Source organism: Salminus brasiliensis, chromosome 8 (assembly GCF_030463535.1).
Source record: "Salminus brasiliensis chromosome 8, fSalBra1.hap2, whole genome shotgun sequence".
NCBI lineage: Eukaryota > Metazoa > Chordata > Actinopteri > Characiformes > Bryconidae > Salminus > Salminus brasiliensis.
In genome coordinates, this window is record NC_132885.1 from 8,396,256 (window position 1) to 8,416,058 (window position 19,803).

The 19,803-nt window shown below is 40.5% G+C and overlaps 1 protein-coding gene across 2 annotated transcripts; it reads left to right on the forward strand.

Annotated features, from left to right (window-relative positions):
• The first annotated feature begins 1,429 nt into the window (after positions 1–1,429).
• Positions 1,430–19,189, forward strand: LOC140560873 (nectin-1-like). 2 transcript variants are annotated; one of them, XR_011980001.1, is made up of 8 exons: positions 1,430–1,553; positions 7,079–7,420; positions 9,552–9,857; positions 10,847–10,952; positions 12,280–12,422; positions 13,373–13,490; positions 13,698–14,027; positions 18,189–19,189. XR_011980001.1 is itself a non-coding variant. In XM_072685497.1 (7 exons), the coding sequence occupies exons 1-6, from the start codon at positions 1,487–1,489 to the stop codon at positions 13,444–13,446; spliced, it is 1,038 nt and encodes a 345-aa protein (XP_072541598.1). In that variant the 5' UTR covers positions 1,430–1,486; the 3' UTR covers positions 13,447–13,490; positions 13,698–19,189. The 2 variants fall into 2 exon arrangements, 1 of the variants encoding a protein (XP_072541598.1); XM_072685497.1 differs by having other exon boundaries at positions 13,698–19,189.
• The last annotated feature ends 614 nt before the right edge of the window (positions 19,190–19,803 follow it).

Here is a 19,803-nt window from a genome sequence, read left to right on the forward strand (position 1 = left end):
AGGCCATTTGCCCACATACACGCACAAGACCAGACAAGGGACAACTGAAACAAAGGGGTACTTATACAGACACTAACAAGAGACCCACGAGGAACACCTGGGACTAACAAGGGGGCGTGGCTACAAAGGAGACACTGGTGGAACACTAATGGACAGGTGTGGCTAGAGCGGACAAGACACAAACAGAGCCAAACAAAGGCAGACATGACAATGTATGTGTGTGTAATATAAAAACTAGGGAACATGTTCACATCTTATCATAGTAGGACATGTTGAAGCAGAGCTGCTGATAAAACAAGAACACACTCAATATAAAATACTAGTGTTTGATTTGCAGTCTTGTTTTTAGTAGCCTCTAATAGCATTATTGGCCAGGCATTCATTAACTCTGCATCAAGTAGCACTGATAATTCAGGCTGGGTTCCTACAGAACACACAGTGTCTCCGAATTTTACTGGAGTTTCAGCCACAGAGGAATATCTGCGTAATCATTGCTTTACATGGACTCGAACCATCTGCCACTGCTCGAGTATGGGATAATTATGGGATCACTGAATCTGATTCCCGCACCACATCATAACTCAAAGCACACACAACACCACAGAAAACGAGAGTGGGCTCTCTCCCTAGACCCTCTGTCAGACCAAATAATAGACATTGTAAAGGTGTGTGAACCAGTCAAGTTATTGTCAGGCAGTGTAGGGAATTAGACTTAGAAATATGGGGTGAACAGGTATCTGTAAGGGGTCGGTCTGTGCTGCTGTCTCCCAGCAGAGGGCAGCAACGGCAAGGCACCCAGTGGAAGCCCCAGTGCCCAGAACACCTAGGGGTACTCAGTGCCTGCATGTCCTTTGTCTGAGCACACTAACTAACCCTGAAACAACAGACACCAGAATACACCACATTACGCTAGCAGCTCTCTGCTGGAGAATCAGGAGTAAAGGTAGCTTAAAACAAAAAGCCCTCCACTGTTTCCCAAAGACATGAGAAGCAATTTAATAACTTAATAATATATAATAATAATCATTGAAATTCGCCTGAGGAGTAAGGTAGGTGTATCAGACGTGTCTCTGTAGACCACAAGTGATTTGACATCTATATGTCAAACTTATTTATGTTTGTTTTTTAAAAAAAAATTTTAACTACATGCATGTTTTAAATGTAAAAGTGCTAAAAAATACACATCTTTTAAAATAAATGAAGCTACGCTTTTTCTGACGCAGCGACTCCGCCTATTTTGATTAAATGAACTCGGTAAAATAGAAAGATCAGGAATTGAGACAAAATATAACGATGGTTTGTTCCTCTGTTCCTCCATCGTTTAATTAAATATAATAAATAATAATCATCAATGGTTATGGTTGTTGGAGTTGCGTCATGAGTAGAGGAGGAACAAAGAGCTGCTTGGTCCAGGTGGTCTGAACTGGTTTCTCTCCAAGTCAGTGGGGTTTTTGTTTTTCTGCTGAATTAATTTGACCTGAACATTATGAACCTTCTTGCTCATCGTCTGATGGTCTGTCTTGTATCCATTCAGCTCTGCAGCACAAGTACAGGTAGGGGCTCATGGCTGCGCGGTGGTCTTTCATGTAGCAGAGCTGGGGGGCTAGCTCCAGCTGAACTACACTGAATTAGAGGAGGAAGAAGTTTGAACCTGTACAGAAACACTAAAAACTGCTTTTTAAAACCTGTGTTTTGTTCAGTAGCTAGGTTAGCAGTTCTCTGCTGCTTCCATATCCAGAGAATAATATAATAATAATATTAATATTAATAATAATAATAATAATGTGGTATTACAAAATATGTTAACACGAGACTACTACCATGCCAGTGTTCCTGATAAGTAGAGGGTGATGGCAGATGGACTACAGTAGTCAGACTACTATCTAAGACTACTATCAACAGTAGTCCATTTGCCATCACCCTCTACTCAACCAACCAGTGGGGAAAAATGCCCATAAGACCTCTGTTCACCTCTCATTATCAGTAACAGTGGCATAGTAGTCTTTTGCTTATGCTAGAATATCAATTATTGCTTCACCGTGCACTAATATCTAAGCCGCCTCCTACAAGATTATACATTGTTGATGTTCCCAAATGACTTTCTGTTGTTTTAATGATGATGATCGAATGTTTTGTTTGATATAACAGGGCGGTAAGTGTAGTTGAAGCCAAGACTGGGTCAGAACACTCTAAAAAGGCAAGGCCTTGTATGGTTTCTGATATGCAGTGGTCAGTACCTACCAAAACTGATCCTAGGTACAACCTTGTACAACTAGTGAATCAGCAACAAGGTCATGAGATGCCAAGGCTCACTGATGTGATCCATGGTGGACTTGACCAGTGCTCTCCCAATGGTCAGCAGATCTAGACAGCTTAGAAAATATATACAATACCAGGAAACACAGCTTAATGTCTGCAATTGAGTGTCCAGGACAGAGTCATGTGTAGATAATGTTTCTGGGAATTCTCTGTAATTCCCCTTGTTGGATGATTCACTGCTCTCATCATGCCCTGCTGTTTAATTCTTTCTCCTCATAACTATCAAATCAGGTTAGACAATATTAGCATTAGTCTGCCATCATGTGCACCAGCATGCTAGTTCACTCTGACCTAGCCAACAGTATGAATGATTGATTGAACAAACTAATAAAATGATATTAAACTCAAACAAGGGAATGTTGCGCATGTGGCTGGGCATCCAGGCAATCACAAACTACAGGACACTGCCACCGTCCTGTGACAGTGATGCCTTCCTTCATGATGCCCTGAATGACTTCTATGCACGGTTTGAGGCACAAAACAACACGTCGGTGAGGAAGATCATGCCCAAGCCGGACAAGCAGGTGTTGTGCCTGACTACACTGGATGTGAGGAAAACTCTGCGCAGAGTCAATCCACGGAAAGCTGCAGGACCAGACAGCATCCCCAGCAGAGTGCTCAGAGAGTGTGCAGACCAGTTGACGGATGTTCTCACGGACCTCTTCAACGTCTCCCTGTGCAGCTCCCTTGTCCCAACGTGCCTCAAGACCACCACCATCGTCCCTGTCCAAAGAAGTCCACAGTGGCCTGCCTTAATGACTACCGTCCCGTTGTTCTCACGACCATCATCATGAAATGCTTCGAGAGGCTAGTCATAAGGAACATCAAGACCCAACTGCCCTCTTCATTGGACCCCCTGCAGTTTGCATATCGTCCCAACTACTCCACGGACGATGCCATCACCACCACCCTTTATCTCTCCCTTACCCACCTGGAGAAGGACACCTATGTTAGAATGCTGTTCCGAAAGACTTCAGAAAAGAAGACATGACCACTCTCCGCTCAGCATCAGCGGCTCCTCTGTGGAGATCGTTAAGAGCACCAAGTTCCTTGGTGTCCACTTAGCAGAGAACCTCACCTGGTCCCTGAACACCAGCTCTACAGCCAAGAAAGCCCAGCAACGTCTCTACTTCCTCTGGAAGCTGAGAAAGGCCCGTCTCCCTCCACCCATCCTCTATAGAGGGACCATAGAGAGCATCCTGAGCAGCTGCATCACTGACTGGTTTGGGGCCTGCACAGCCTCTGACCGCAAGACCCTCCAACCTATTGTGAGGACAAGAAGGCACTGTAATCTGATCATCCAAACCTCAATCGGAGGTGGTCAGAGATGCATATGGCCATTAGTATTGTAGTGTGAACACCAAAGCCTTGCTGCATCCCCGACAGCAAAACATGTTTAATAACCATGAGACCACACTGCCCCTGCAAGTTAGCTGAGTATGCTACAGTAACACATTAACTTATGGACAAAGTCAGTACTCATCCTGATTCATTAATTATTCATTTGGTTGGTGTAGCGCAACAGATAACATCATTACCTGCTACTGAGCTACCACATCATGTGGGAGACTGGGGTTCGATTCCCGGTCTGGGTGACTATGCTGCGCTGTACTACACTGACCCACCTCTGTAATACAAGTAACCTTGTAAGTCGCTCTGGATAAGAGCGTCAGCTAAATGCCATAAATGTAAATGTAAATTTGGGCCATGCCCTCCTCGAGGCAGAGTTGCTCACTATCTTCAAACTCAGACTGAAGACCCAGCTCCTACAAGAGTACTTTGGCGAAGTGTAGTGCAGAGTACTGTGGTCTCCATATTGACAAAAGTAGCTAGGGATATTTTCTGAGTAAACAGTGAAGTCGCTCTGGATAAGAGCGTCTGATACACACCTTAAATGTAAATGTAATGTACTCATATTACATTTACATTTAAGGCGTTTATCAGACGCTTTAGTTTAGCTCACACCTTAGCTTTTATTCACTCAAGCTAAAGTAATTATGGTAATGTGGATAGGCTTCTGCCTAGTTACTTGTGTGTGCACATGTCATCAGGTAAAAGCTAGCTACATGGCAATGCCATCCACAGATTCAATGGGCATGAACTGTTGTAGCAACCAGGGTACTCATTATCCAACAAATCTTGTTATTTCAGTAACCAAATGATTAGCCAGATTCTTATATATTAATGTAAAGACATTACCGTTTCATGATGTTGTCCTCATTTTTACTGGTTTTCACTTAGAAATAATACATACATTTTAAGCGTATCAATTCCATCTCACTAGTTAATGTCTTTTGTATCTTCTTCCCCAGGGCAATTGTGCTATAACTCCAAACCTGAATAGCTGAGCAAACACGGAGTTCGTTTCAAAATCCCAGGATTAGTTATTAAGGTCATTTTCTTGGTTTCAGTTTATGTATTTTTGTTCGGTACTTGATAAATAATGTTCAGTAATGTTCAGCTACACATGTCTAATTCCAATTTACTGCTCCATAGCTAGGCACAAATGTTTAGTAAAAGTAACTAATACATTTTATACTGAACAATGTCAAATCTGTGCAAACAATGTGAGGTAGCATCAAAAATACAGCAAATTGTTTCCAACAAAAGTTTCTTTTCAGTTGTGTCTGTTTTAGAATGTGTTTATAAGGCATCATTAAGAGGTCAAAAGATGTGGACTGGACAGCTAGTTAAAGTTCTTATGACTTTACTTTTTACTTTACTCACGACTGATTCCTTTTTTTTTTTGACTTGACCCTAACGTCCACAAATTATCTTAACATAGTTCAAATGACTAACCAATCCAATCCAATATAATCAAGAAAGATCAAGTAAAACGCTGCACACTGTTTTCACGTAAAAGCTAAAATAAAACGAAATATAATAATGTCACATTGAATTTAATTATTCAGGTCCAGGTTCGAGACAGTACAAAAAAGAGTTTAGGGTTTAATATCTTAAGTACCTTAAACTTGATTTGTTTGTTCAACAAACTTACATTTGCATTCACACCTAAACTATGCATTTATTGGATGTTTTAGTTCTTTGACATATAAATAGAGAAACGGTTTAAATAATAAAGTGGTGCTTTACCTTCTGATGTATTTCCAGTTTGTTTAACAAACCTATTTACAACCCTGTTATTTTGCCTTGTACTGTAATCATTCCAAAGTCTGACCGGATAATGTTGCTGTTCCTTTCCTGTCCTTAATTTCATCTGCTGTTAGCAACCTGAAGAGATTGTAGCCAGTTTGCTTTTGGCGTGGTCTCCACTTGCATCCCCAGGGTTTGATTTTCTCAAGATAAAAAAATTGGCTGATGCTTTCCCTTCTAATGTGTGTTTGCCTCCAGCATGGTTCAGCTGAGGTAGTGCAGATTGTTTTTGAGGAAGCGGATGTCGGGGGGAGGAAATCGATGGCAAAAGGTACATCTGCTTGTATTGGCTTTCACTTCGTCTTGTGCCAGGTTTCAGTCCTCCTCATGGAAAAGCCACATTCTCGAGATATGGTTTACGTAGCAACCCATTTTTCATTTCATTTTTCTTCTCCCAGAGTAAAGAGTCTGAGGGTGAGGAGCTGCTCTCCAGTACCAACAACATTATATTCTCCTGAAGTCGCCATTGTGTTTTACCCATTCACCAGCTTTGGACAAGGGCTTTCGCTAGTGGGCTGGGCTTATGTAAAATTTGAGGGTTTAAATATAACCAGTCAAGACTGTGATGTAACAGTTTGGGGGAATCGGCCTGTTTTACAGCTCTGTTTTGATTCTGCTGGATTTTTTTGACATTGTAAATCATGCCGAATTGCAGTTTGACATTCTAGGGCTCCTAAAACTTGTGGAGGTATAGATAGGTGTCAAATTCATACTCAGTTAGAAGAGAAAATAATGTGGGAAAATTATGAAAGTGTCACAGTATTGAAACTCTGTGAAGTACTCAAAAAGTTTAAAGGGTTTTGACCCAACAAGAATATTGCATTTTATTTCTTGCTGTATGGTGCAGTGATGAATGTGTGGTACTGGCCCCAACACAAATTCCCATTGTTACACTGATTTTGAATGAATTTTGTTGGATGTTTTAGTAAAAATAACAATAACAATAAATCTTAAAGCTCACCAACACTACTGATAAGAACAGAGAAAAAACAACAGGCCTTTGAGACTTGTAGTCTATATCTTTAAGGACAAAATGGACATGTAAGAATTAAGAAGCTTGTTTTACTGAAATGTGTAATTGAGTAAAAAGATAATTATTCAATATAAATAATACTCAAATATAAGTCCGAAATAATACTAGTATAGCAGCAAAGTACTGTCTCAAGTATTTTCTGCTCCTGGGTACTGAACCCCTTTTGGTGACATCTGAAAAGACATTTTAGATGTAAGTGATATACACACATGAGGTCGGTGTTTTAAGGTTAATGAACCCTAACCATACAATCTTTACTGCATGCTTGTGCAAATATGCAAGAAATTAATTTTAATCCATCCATTTCTCACCTAGTTTTGTGGCTCGATTTGAGAGAAAATGTTGTCTTCGTGGAGGAGTTTAAATGTCCGTTTAAGTCTGCAGATTTTAATCTTAAGGATAGTGGTGAATAGCACTGCTGATGCAGCTGCTGGCTTCCTATCCTTTTTTTCGATTTATTTATTAATTAATTAATTTATTTATTTTTATTATTCATTAATGGCAACATTTATTAGGTATAATTGATCTATTGTTTTAACCTTACTTCATTTTTGTTTGTTTCTTTTTGAACAGCCATAAAGGTCATTGGTCAAAGGGTCACCTTCACAGCAGGAGAGGAAGGCACCTTGTTCTGTCAGCTGGTCGACACAAGTGAGCAACTTACACGGATTACATGGCAAAAAAGGACACCGAACAGCCCTAAGAATGAGAATATTTTTGTCATTACTCCAGACAGCAAAACAGAAAACATCAATGGATTAGGAGACAGAATTGAATTTATTGGAAACATTCAAGAATACATTGGTTCAGTTCGTCTGAAGAATGTGAACTTAGCAGATGAAGGAATCTACACATGCATTTTCAACATCTTTCCAAGTGGACCCTTTGAGAGAGAGATACCGCTTACTGTACATGGTAAGAGATGTCCTTCATGTTAATGTAAGCAATACATTTAGGATTTTGGGTTTTTTTCTTCAACTCTATTGAATGCTCATTTATAGGCGTGGGGTGTTAAGACTAGACTGTCTTGTCTAATCCCTTGTCTAATGTCTTGTTGTTTGAGGGTCTGCATAGCCGAAGACCAGCCAGAATACTGATGCCCACCACTGAATGTGCCTAAATTTGAACACCAGAACTGAGGAATCTTGTTTTCTTGTTTTTCTGTGTGAGTCACGTACCTGAGGAAGATATGGGAGCAGGATGCACTACAGGAAGAAGGCAAACAAACTGGGGCAGTGTGGTGCTCTTCCAAATGTTCTTCTGGAAACTTTAGGCCCTGCTGTTCATGTGGATATTTATTCGACATGCCACCTTCCTAAACACTGTTGCAGACCAAGTACATCCCTTCATGGCAACAGTATTCCCTATTTAGGATAATACACCCTGCCATTATTCAGCAACCAGTTGATCCATGGAGGACACGCCTTACCACTTGCAGGACTTAAAGGATCTGCTGCTTAAGTCTTGATGCCAGATACCACAGTACCTTCCAAGGTCTACTGGAGTCAGTGCTTTCAAAAGAGTCATCCACAAGAATGCCAGGACCCAAGGTTGCCCAACATTGGCCAAAGCATCTCGATGCCTCTGCTGGCTTGCCTTTTTCCTACAGTGCGTCCTGGTCCAATGTTTTCCCCAGTTAAGTGACTCGCACACACCCGGAGGAACTATTTCCCCATGGTCTAGTTCTGATGCTCACATGCCCCTTGTAGGCGCTTTTAGTGATGGACTGTTTTGAAGGGATAAGGGGGGGTCCAATTAATATATAATTAATATTCATTTTATAATATTTCACTAAAAGTTTTTATTGAAGATTAGGCTGCTTAAGGCTGTGAGAAATTCTGGAGGGAGCTGTACTCTGTGACCAGGTCACTTTTAACACAGACAGGTTTCACAATTGGATAGAGCGATGCAGAGCCATGCAAGCAGACAACATGATGAAAGTCTCACAACCCTTTCACAAGCGTTTCACACTCTTCTGTAGAAATGAAGGGTGAATTGCAAAGCAAATATTCTTGCACCATATGCGTGTGGGTGAGTTTGGGTCTGCTGCTGCTGCAAACCAAAAAGAAATGAAGAAAACGCTGGGATTAGCTTTTAGTCTAGCACAGATACCTGAGATGCCACTTCTCCAGTTTTTGCGTCCAGCCCTCCGCCATCCATACATCAAGTTTCAGGCAAAGCTGTAGTAGAGACCTGGTTTGTGAGGTGTTGGTTTGTGAGGTGTTGGTTTGTGAGGTGTTGGTTTGTGAGGTGTTGGTTTGTGAGGTGTTGGTTTTTGAGGTGTTGGTTTGTGAGGTGTTGGTTTTTGAGGTGTTGGTTTTTGAGGTGTTTGTTTGTGAGGTGTTGTTCTCCAGCTTGTTCTACTGAAGCACGATTGTGGCTAATTTGGTCTCTGAAAACAGTGAGTAACAAAAACACTGTGTTCTCCCATAGAATTATATCATATAAGTGGATGTCAGATTTTACAGCTTCTTTGAGTTTGACTAGCAGAGCAGGATTTTCTTTTTAACGAAGGGAACAGTGTTTGAGGTTCAGTTTGTTAGATTTATGTAACTTTTATTATTCAATTATACCAAGAGAGAAAGCTTTCCATTCTAGGGACCCTTTAATGACTTTCAAGAATGTGGAATTTAAAAAGGTTTTAATGGTTTACTTGCAGCACAAAACACGGCAGGACAGAAACCTCATTCCGATAATTAAACTAAAGGATTAAAAGGCAGATAGTGTCCATTAGGCTCGTTTTTAGTAAAGAGGAACAGATCAAGCAGGAACTAAAAACAACTGTTTTGCAGTTCTGGTATAATATATATAAAATATTTTTAAATCTGGTGTTTGTAATTCACTTCTGTGACATGGTCTGGTTTGTTCCCTGTTCCTTTGTGGTTTGGTTAATTTTAGTTGACATTTAGTTTGTGGTCTTAAACTACAGTTTCTGCCAATTTGCAAATGTAAATTAGTTTATTTTTGTATGCAAAATTAAACGCTGCATTTATTTGCTTTTCATTTTCATTCTGCTGTGTACTGATGTATCTGTCTTCTATTACAGTTCGTCCTGTCGTCAGTGTGAACGCTGATGTGATTCCTGTTGCTGGTGATTCTGAAGTGATCTTGGTAACCTGCATCGCGGCTAAAGCTCAACCTGAGGCGCATATTTCCTGGAATCTCGGTGCTCTGAGTGACCTTGTGAAAGTAGAAACTAATGTGTCTGCAGAACCTGATGGATTCTACACTGTCAAAAGCCGCCTGATTGGTGTAGCATCCCGAGAGCTGAACCAGCAGAAGGTTCAGTGTTTGGTGAATCACCCTACCCTGAAGGAGGAGCTCATACTGGACTATGCACTAGTAATCCACTGTAAGTTGCTGGCAGCCAGGTGACTGTCCTTAATACCCTCATGGTCCATTGCCAACAATCAATCATTGTATTTAGATAATATGAGGCTGTATGAACAACACCACCGTATTCACCTCCAGCATTCTATTCATATCAACACAAACTGAAACAATGGTGTCACTGTGCTGTTTGCAAGTTTCCCTCATAGAATAACACAGTTTCTGTTGTTGGAGACAAGAGAATAATATCTTTAAGTGCTTCCCACCTTCATTTTCCTCCATTGTTCATTGTCTGACAGAAGAAGTATCATAAATATGCTATATAGGGGGAAAACAGTATTGGGAGACCTGCTCGTTGTTTTTTTTATACCACTGATGTCCAAAAAAGAACTAACTGCACCAACTTTTGTTGGGAGTAACTGTCTCTTGAGCATTGCTGTGAGGATTCGATTAAATTCATCAGCAGTGAGGTCAGGATTTTGGATTATCACAACCCCACACTCTCCAACTCATCCCAAAAGTACTGGATGAAGCACCATCATCCATCATTACAGAGAACACAGTTCCACTGCTCCACAGCTCAGTGCTGGGGGGTTTAAATACCCCTCTAGCCCACGCCTGGCTTTAGACAACAGGTTCATGTTTATCTGCTCCAGAGAGTCCTATTCTTTGGGCAGTACTTCTCTACAGGGATTTGACAAGCTGTGTCAGCAATGGCTGAAACTTAAAGTACTGAACACATTTAATAAAAGGTGTGTCCACAAATATTTGGACACATAGTGTAGGCAACAGCATGTTTTGTTGCATTTTTTGCATTTTTTTGTTTAGAAGGTCAAACTAAGATTTCCTAGTTTTGCGTTCAGTCTACTATTAAATTTTATCAAAAGTTCTAAATCATTTCAATTTTTATTATTTTGTTATTATTTATTTATTATTTATTATTATTTATTATTTATTTTGTTAAAAGACTGTTTGTGTGTGTGTGTGTGTGTGTTTGCTTTTTTCTCTCAGATCCTCCGCAGATTGTGTATATAGTTTCAGTTAATGTTAAAGCATCTCAAGAATTGAGGTGTGTAGCTGATGCCAATCCTCAACCAACGGTGTTCATCTGGAGCAGGTAATGGAGCGCTGAACAATGACTGGGTGCAGCTGCACTGCTCACAACAGACATTGGTAAAATATCAGTTTATCTAGAACCTGGTCTAGAACCAGCTCAGCTGCCAGAAACCTCTAGTTTCTCTCTAGTGGTTAATATAGAAGGACTACTTTCAGGTTTTGCTTTTAATGTTTCACAGACAGATTTACAGTGTATTACAGTAGAGGAACTCTGTTTCAGTGGAACTCAGCTTAAATTGAACTCAGCTATTTAACTACAAATTCAAAACTACGTCCTGTTAAAATGTATTAGATCTTTCTGTGTTGAAGTTAGATAAACAAAAACCCAGGAAACATTACAGTAAGAACGTTTCCTACCTGCTTCTATAGAGGGTTATGCATTGACATCACATTCCCATTGAAGCACAACCCTTTAGTCTGCGACACAGCCGCTGTGTTTATTAGGGAAAACAACCAAGCTGTGAATGATGCAAGCGATTATCTGCTGAAGTTAAAGGCAGTTGGACTCTACAGTGATCCATTCAAATTATCAAAAAGCCAATGGTCCATGTACAGTGATGTGTAGACAGGAATGTCCAGCTAACTGTTGCTCAAACCATACCCATTTAGAGAATAAAGCATCATATCAGTTGAGTGAAGGGTCTTAGGAGTGGTTTCCACTGTTTTCAGGCTCATTTAGTAGACTGGCTCTTCCAGGTTTAGATTGCTTTCACTTGTAATCGACCTTAGCATGTCACTAAATTGGCATCTACAGTAAGCTTGTTTTTTGCCCACCTGTTTTCACAGCATGCGTTCATCATTCAGTGAGCTTCCACACGGTTCAGTGCCTGGATTCCAGAATTGCAGCAATCCATCAGTTTCTCTTTTCTTTAGCTTTCAGCACTTTGTAGAAGGAGAGCTCCTGCTGAATCTGTGCAGTCAATTATGCAACAGCTCGTTCTTATTTTTGTGTTCGCAGCATTCACATTCTTTAGGCAGCTAGACACACATTCGTTTTGGGTGTAGGGGTAGATTTAAACCTGCAACGAGGAGAGGGGGGGGGGGGGGGTTAAGCATACGGTCATCAGAATATCGGAAAATTATGACCATCCCTGGTTTGGACCGAACTCGACCCAGGAGGTCACAGATGCCACATGATGGGGTTTGCTGCACGTATAAATAGGCAAGCACACTAGGTAGTTAGCAGAGTGCAAAACAGTCACCATGGGACCCAGGAATAGGGTTGAAACCTTAAAGTGAAAGATTGGACTGATCTTTTAGTGGTTTTACTGGTTTATACTGGGTATTACAGAATAGTAACATTTAGTTTTTTGGGTTTTTTTTTACAGGGTAAACAAGACGCTTTCTGGCAGAGTTGATAATGAGAAGCTGGAACTCTTACTGGACTCTAACAATAATGGCCTGTATATGTGTATAGCTTCAAACCAGTATGGAAATGGAACAGCCACTATGTACATGCATATTCCCGCAGGTGAGTGAGGTGTGTGTGTGTGTGTGTGTGTGTATATATATATAATGTGTATGTGTATATATATGGCTGTATGTACAATATTGACGACACAAACCCAGGACTCAACTGACACACATACCTTTATTTAACCTCCCTCCACCACACCCAAACAAAAACAAAAATAGATCAGCCCGAGTGGAGCTGTAAAGGGTCACTAGACATGTGTACAGTGCCACTCCATGTGTGTGACTAAGCACGTCCTTCTATGCCATTCATCTGGCTCATTTGCCTGCACGGCCACAGGTGAGCAGCATCTGGGTGGTGTAGGGTGGCATTCCCACTGCCAACTCCCTCCTCCGCCTCCTCTGCTGCCGCCACGTCTGATATTCAAGAAACGTGATCGAACAATATGAACCCTTCAGCTATCCTTATTGGTTTAGCAGAGTGCTGCTGTAAAAATGCAATACATAAACAGCAGTGCGCTTCACTGGCGCGGTTTCATTACTCTAATTTAACAATAATAATAAGCACTTACCGACCAGCACTCTGTACGTGAACATGCTGTCACAGACACAATCAGCACTCAAGCATGTGAGTAACTATATTAAACTGCAGTTGCAGCAGTTTACCAGACTTTTACTGCACGTTAAACTAACCCCTCAGTCTGTGGCTGTTAAGCCAACTGTTAGAAACTAAATGTACGGTTTCATGTGTAGCAAGGGTGTGTTGGTTGCTTTTGTAGTAAAGTATTCATAGTATTCATTTGATTAATTTTATAAATTAATTAATTCATAAATATACATTATTTTTCAGGGGGAAACCTGGAATTATCTGATCCAATTATGTGGGTCCCATGGGTCTCCGTAATTCAAACAGTGTTCTTATAAGCCAAGTGAAGCCTGTTTGAGCTGATTGTAGTGCCGTTTTTTCACATGGTGTTAAAAAGAACCTTTTCTCCTCTTTCCTCTAAGGATCCAGTACTGCCTGTTGGAGTTTGTTCTCCACCCTTGTCATTGGACTTGCTATATTTTTTATTTCGAAATGAATATATACTCATATATACTATACTCAACTGAAAGAAAGACATTGGTAAGTTTATTCATTTTAATGTAATGTACAGATCTGTAAAAGTCTAAAATGATTTATAAAGTTTTAAGTTCATGTTTTGAGTCCTGATAACCCCAAACATCATCTAAAATATTTTCTCATTGTTAATAAAATATTCTCCAAAATTATTCCTGATGCAAGACCCAACCAACAATGAATGTAATGCTAATTTAAACCCATCCTCTCTAGGCCTTCTGGACATGTTCCTGTGTCTGATACCACAGGGAACCACAGGGACAGCAGTGGCAGCATGAACTTATTAAGCTGTGTGAGCTGGTCGTCTAAATTCTCCAACTATACCAGTCCAGTCACCTTCCTGGGACAAGAACTGTAGCAGCAGAAGAACCGACGACGATGTGACGACAAGGCACAGGACCATGAACACTGAGACTTCGCTTAAGGGACTAGAGGAGCAGGAGAGCTAAGGACCAGAGAAGCAACAATAGGACACACAAAGAGAGCAGAGTCTGTTTAAAAGAACGAAAAGAAAGTCGGCATCACCGTTCTTCTTTATCTCAGGTCAGGTGGTCAGTGAGATCAGTGGGTGTCTTTTTTTTTTTTTCCCTCTCCGATTGGACCATACCTTGTCGCGGTGGGGAGGCTTTAACCTCTTGAGTAGGGGAACAAAATGGTCCTTCAGACTGTCCTTAATGTTATGTTACTGCAGGCCTCAGCACCAGGGGTGTCACTAGGCCAGTTTTAGGGAGACCCTGGGTTTTCTGGAGTTAACGCCAACTCCAATACGGTCTCCCACAGCTTATTCATTTTCTGTAAACGAGCCTATACTGTGGTGTGTGATACTTTGGCCACAAGCCCCTCAGCTACCCTCCCAACTGCTCTTGTCTGTCCTCCATTACATGCCACGCCTACATTCAGTTTTAGCTGTCGTCTCTCTAACGCTGAAAAACAGCAGAAACAAAAATAGTGACAGCGGATCTGGAATTTACAGATATTTAGTGAAAAAAAAACAATCTAATAGTAGCAACAATAGTAGTAACAGTAATCTGTTGATTTTGGACACTTCTGGAACAGAAGACAGTGTTCGGCTGGATTACCTGGTAGTTGAGGACAGGTCAAGGGTAACACCTCCTTACACTTATAGTAAAGTTCTAATATGAGTCTTTCATTTACATACCCTGGTATATGATCTAATGCAGATAGGTCACACCATGTACTGAAAGCTGTGTGAAAACCCCAGTGTGTGACAGAGACACAATGACAGAGCATCACTTTATGTATGCTAATAAAAGGAATGCTTTTAGAGTGAGACTTAACCAGGCATTTTAACGACCAACTGGACAGTGGAGCTTAATATTTAGAAAACCAAGTTAGTCACAGAACTAACTTCTAGCTTTAATTAGGCTAGGTAAATTAATCTGCAACACTTACAAAGCTATCTCCCCTTCCTCTAGGACCATGGTGCTACATAGAGCAACACAGCACTACACAGGACTTCATTAAGTTATAATATGCAGTATTTCTTATAGTGTAGCAAAATAATGTCCGACTGTTTCTGAACAGACACCAGTTGTAAGGAATGCATCCAGCTACTTTAGGTTGTAGCCCTTGCTGACACAGGTGTGCAGATGAGTCTGGGAGTTGGGGATGAACTGTTCTTTAGAAAGCTGGTGCTCCATACAGTACTTATGGGATAAGTTGGGGATGAGGTGGGGTGGTGATCATCCAACATCCTGACCTCACTAACACTCATCACTGAATGCAATCAAATCTTCACAGCAATGCTCCAAAGTTTAGTAAAAAGCCTTCCCTGGACAGTCACTCCAACAAAAGTGATTTCAGAAGAAACAATGAATAAGCATATTTTTGTCCATATAGCATAATCTTGTGCCCATGAATAATCATATTTTTGTCCATATAGTGTATTTAACGCAAACACACAGGTAGTTTATGGTCAGCTTATATCATATATGAACACAGCAGTTACTTGGGCACAAGATTGCTCACTTCCAAGTCCTGAACTAACAGTAGGAGTACAGTAATGACGTGGTATGTGTGGCGCAACAGATAACACCACTACCTGCCAGTGAACTACCATACCACGTGGGAGACTGGGATTCGATTCCCAGTCTGGGTGACTATGCTGTGCTACACCAATAAGAGTCCTTGGGCAAGACTCCTAACACTACACTGGCCTCTGTAATATGAGTTACCTTGTAAGTCGCTCTGGATAAGAGCGTCAGCTAAATGCCATAAATGTAAATGTAATGAGGTTGGGTGAGGGTGCATACAATTGAGGTGATTGTGTGTGTGTGTGATCCCAAATTTGTCTGCATCACTGCACTAATGTTTTTGTATAAAACCCTAACAACAACCAGCAATCTAATCTAATGGAAATAACTTTTCCATTCATGTACAGCTAAACATGCTCCTATTAATACATTTAAGATGACTTGTAACAGCAGCACCCAGAGGTCAAACCATCAAAAAAAATTATAGAGGGTGTGTCTCACCGATTAAAAAAAGAAAATGTACCACTGAGCCATTTTAGGTGACCATACAGTCATGTAAATGAATTAGGACATCCCATGAAGTCCATGCATTCAGCTACTTTAAGTTGTCCCCATTGCTGAGACAGATGTGCAAATGCGTGTGCACACACACACACACACACACACAGCTCGTCTAGTCCCTGTAGAGAAGCACTGCCAATAAAGTAGGACTCTCTGGAGCAGATAAACATGACCCTGTTGGGGCCATGCTGCCTAATGCCAGGCGTGGTCTAGAGGGGTAAAAAGCCCCCCAGCATTGAGCAGTGGAACTGCACTCTCTGGAATGATGGATGGATATTGCTCCACCCAATACGTTTAGGATGATTTGTGGAGTTGGGGATTGACTGGGATGGAGATCATCCCACAATCTGACCTCACTAACGCGCTTGTTGCTGAATGCATTCAAATTCTCACAGCAATGCTCCAGAGACAGTTACTCCCAACAATACTTTGTCCATATAATGTATGTTGTGAGATTCTTGGAGTGGGATTCAGCTCCGAATGTACTGAGAGGAATGTTCTGTTGGTGAATGGCAAGAGATTAGAGCTGATTGCATGAGCCTCACCGCCTATGCCTGAGAGTTGCAGCATTTGCTAAATATCAAACCTTATTACTGCCTGAAGTAAATATTGCAGTGTCAGCCTTGGAAGAGTTTGATGGGAAACCAAAGGATACAATTAGAAACACGCACGTTAGTGCAGGTGTGAAATGTGTTTTATTTATACAATATTATGTTTCATTTAAATATTTAGCATTTAATGAGGCCAATTTTGGGGCTCTGTTCTCAGTGGCTAGGGGACGTTTTTTTTTTTTTGGCTGTTCATGCTGCCCCCTTAGTCCTTGCAGGTATCCTTGATGAGGATGAGCAATCTGCACATGATTCGGGGTTTTTTGGGGGTGGGTGGAATGACTAGGCCATCCTTGTGAGAGGAAGTGAGAGAAGCTGTACAGTACAGAACAGTATAACAGCTTTTTCAAGGAGCTACAGAAAGTGCTAACACTTTTCATTGTGTGTTTGTTACTTCACAGCTAGCTGGTGCATGCAGAAGGAAGCCAGACAGTCTGGCCAGATAGCCTTTTAAAGCATGTTACAATGACTGCAGGCCATTAAACCCTTATTTTGGTTTGCTAATGGAAGTTGAAGATACTTAAGGTGATGACTCACAGGGCTGACTAATAATAGCAGCTGCACCTGTTTCTATTTGTGTCCTTCAGAAAAGGAGAGGCTGACGCTGCTGATGTCATGTTATTGTTGGAGAATCCTTTAGACTGAAATGCAATTCTGTTTTTTTAACAGCCTATCCATGTTTCTGTGTCTGCATGTTTCAGTATCAACATTTCACAGAGCAGAACAAAGTTGTAGGGAGAATGACGTCTAAAGCATCACAAAGCATTACTAATACTAATGATCTCTGAAAAGCTCTTCAAATGTCTTGTTAAAGGTGTTTTGGTGCTCAGCCTGAAATTGGCATACTTACTGTAGGACGACCTAATAGAGGAGCCAACAGGAGTTGCTGTCTCTGCTTTTCATTTTCATTTATTAATGAATATTTATTCATATTAATTTACTAATGATTTAAACATGCTGAAAATAATCCCACTATTGAAGTACTATTGGACATGAAGTTGAACTGTGAAGTTGAAGTGTTGTGGCTTTGATTGATTTAAAAATAGTTGCTTTTGTTCTTCTATTTGATTTAGCTTTGTATTGTTAAGTATTTATTAGATTTAAACTGTTCATCACATGAAGTAACTTCTGACTGACCTGAGAAACCCTTATTACAAGCATTAAAGTAGTGTTAGTCAAGATTTAGGAAACACAAACTCTGGTCAGTCTCTGTTAAGGATATTTATTTGTAATGAGCTCACATGGGTTTATCAGTCACTACCTGTGTTAGTGTTAACATTGTTAACTGCAGCTGACCTTGCAGTTGCATATATGTGTCTTTGAATGTTTTAGAGCTGCAGGCCTGGATAAAAAAAACAGGTTTTGGGTGTCAGGAAATGGGTCATGAGAACTGGCTGGTGTTCGCAACATTTATGCTTTTATTCAGATAAAATACCTGAATTTACTCAATAATAAACAGTGTTAGAGGTATAGAATAGATGTGTCTTTTTTATCTTCACATTAAACATAACTCATATTCTGTCTTTTATTTCTGTGTCTAGATGATGGAGAAGTTGGAGCGCAGTGGAGTGAGATATAGTGCTTTTTTTTCCCTTTCCTTATCTCACTTCTGTGTTCTTTCCCTTCATTCCCTCCCTCCCTCCCTCCCTCACTCACTCTGTACCCGTTTCAGGTGATCTTAGTTAGTTTCTGTGTATTACTGGTATGTTAACACTCGTGTTTATTTTAAAACATTATATAATTATATAACACTATTCATAGTGTTTTGTAAACAAAGGTGAAACCTCTCCAGCATATGAAAATTACTACCCTCCCTTCATTCTCTCTCACTCACTCTCTCTCACTCACTCACTCATTCATTCAGCATATGAAACTCCTTCATGTCTTTTGTCATGTATGTTAACCTAACCAGGAAATATTAACCTTACAGCCACACCCTCTACCAAAAGTCCCCTTCACTGTACAACACTGCGCTCTACTGGCTCTTCAGAGGTCAACAAGAGCTAGTGCTGCTGATCATACAAGGTTCAGTGCCCTCATTTGATTCCTGTATTTGCTGGTAAGCAGACACACACTGGCAGCAGGCAGCAGTATAACAGTACCACAAACATCTCTACATCAGTAGAATAATGCTGATATTGTGATTATATGACATTATTGTTGAAAATTAAACACTATATTAAAGTGCTATAAAAACTTTAAGAAAAGTGATGGAAATGGTTGGTGTAGTAAAGCATCATTTAGTATTAAAATCAGCTCACTCCCCTTTTCATATGACAAGAACAGGATGCCTGAGGTCCCTCACCCAGCTCCATGTGAGAGACACTGGACTAGTACCCACAGGAAGGTTTGAGAGGTTCCTAAAAACCATACAGAGGAGCAGAGACTCGCCTCAGCTGCATCTTTCTCTGTACCGAGCCTTTCAGACAGCAGCCAATAAACAGTTGCAGCCAATAATGTACTGTGTCATGAAGTGAAGCTGGAAAACCACATGATAATTAATGTAAGTAAAAATGAAAAAAATAAAAATGTATTGATCAAAAGATGAAAAAGTATTAAAAATATTGCATGAAAATATTCTGTACTATGACTATTTTTTTCAATATGACCTAGAGGGAAAAATTCTGGAAATATTCTGGTGCCCAAGCCCAGGTCATGCCACCATCCATACCATTGTCCACATACCTCTAAGATTTAGCCAAGGGTTCACACACACTGAGTCCAAAACTTCTCCCCTATTCACTACCCTTTATCCTATACCATTTTTTATGGACACCACTTCAAAATACTCAATTTTCAGTTCTCTCAGTTTCCAGTTCATTCTGCTCTGTACTGAGATGATTCTCTTCTCTTCTGGTTCCTCCGGAACCGGGCCAAAGCAGGCCAAAGCAGGCCAAAGCTGCATATGCTCAGAAAAGAGGGAAGAGGAGGATACGGTGGAAGGAGAGAGAAAGGAGGTGGAAGGAGAGAGGAAAGAGAATCATTGAACTTTGCCTGAGGAATATTAATATTAAACTAAAGGTTGTAGTATGTGTATCAGACGTGCATCTGTAGACCACAAGTGATTTGATATCTATGTCAAATATATCTATATGTTATTTATGTTTTAGAAGTTCACTACATGCATAATTTAAATGTGAAAGTGCTAAAAAAAAA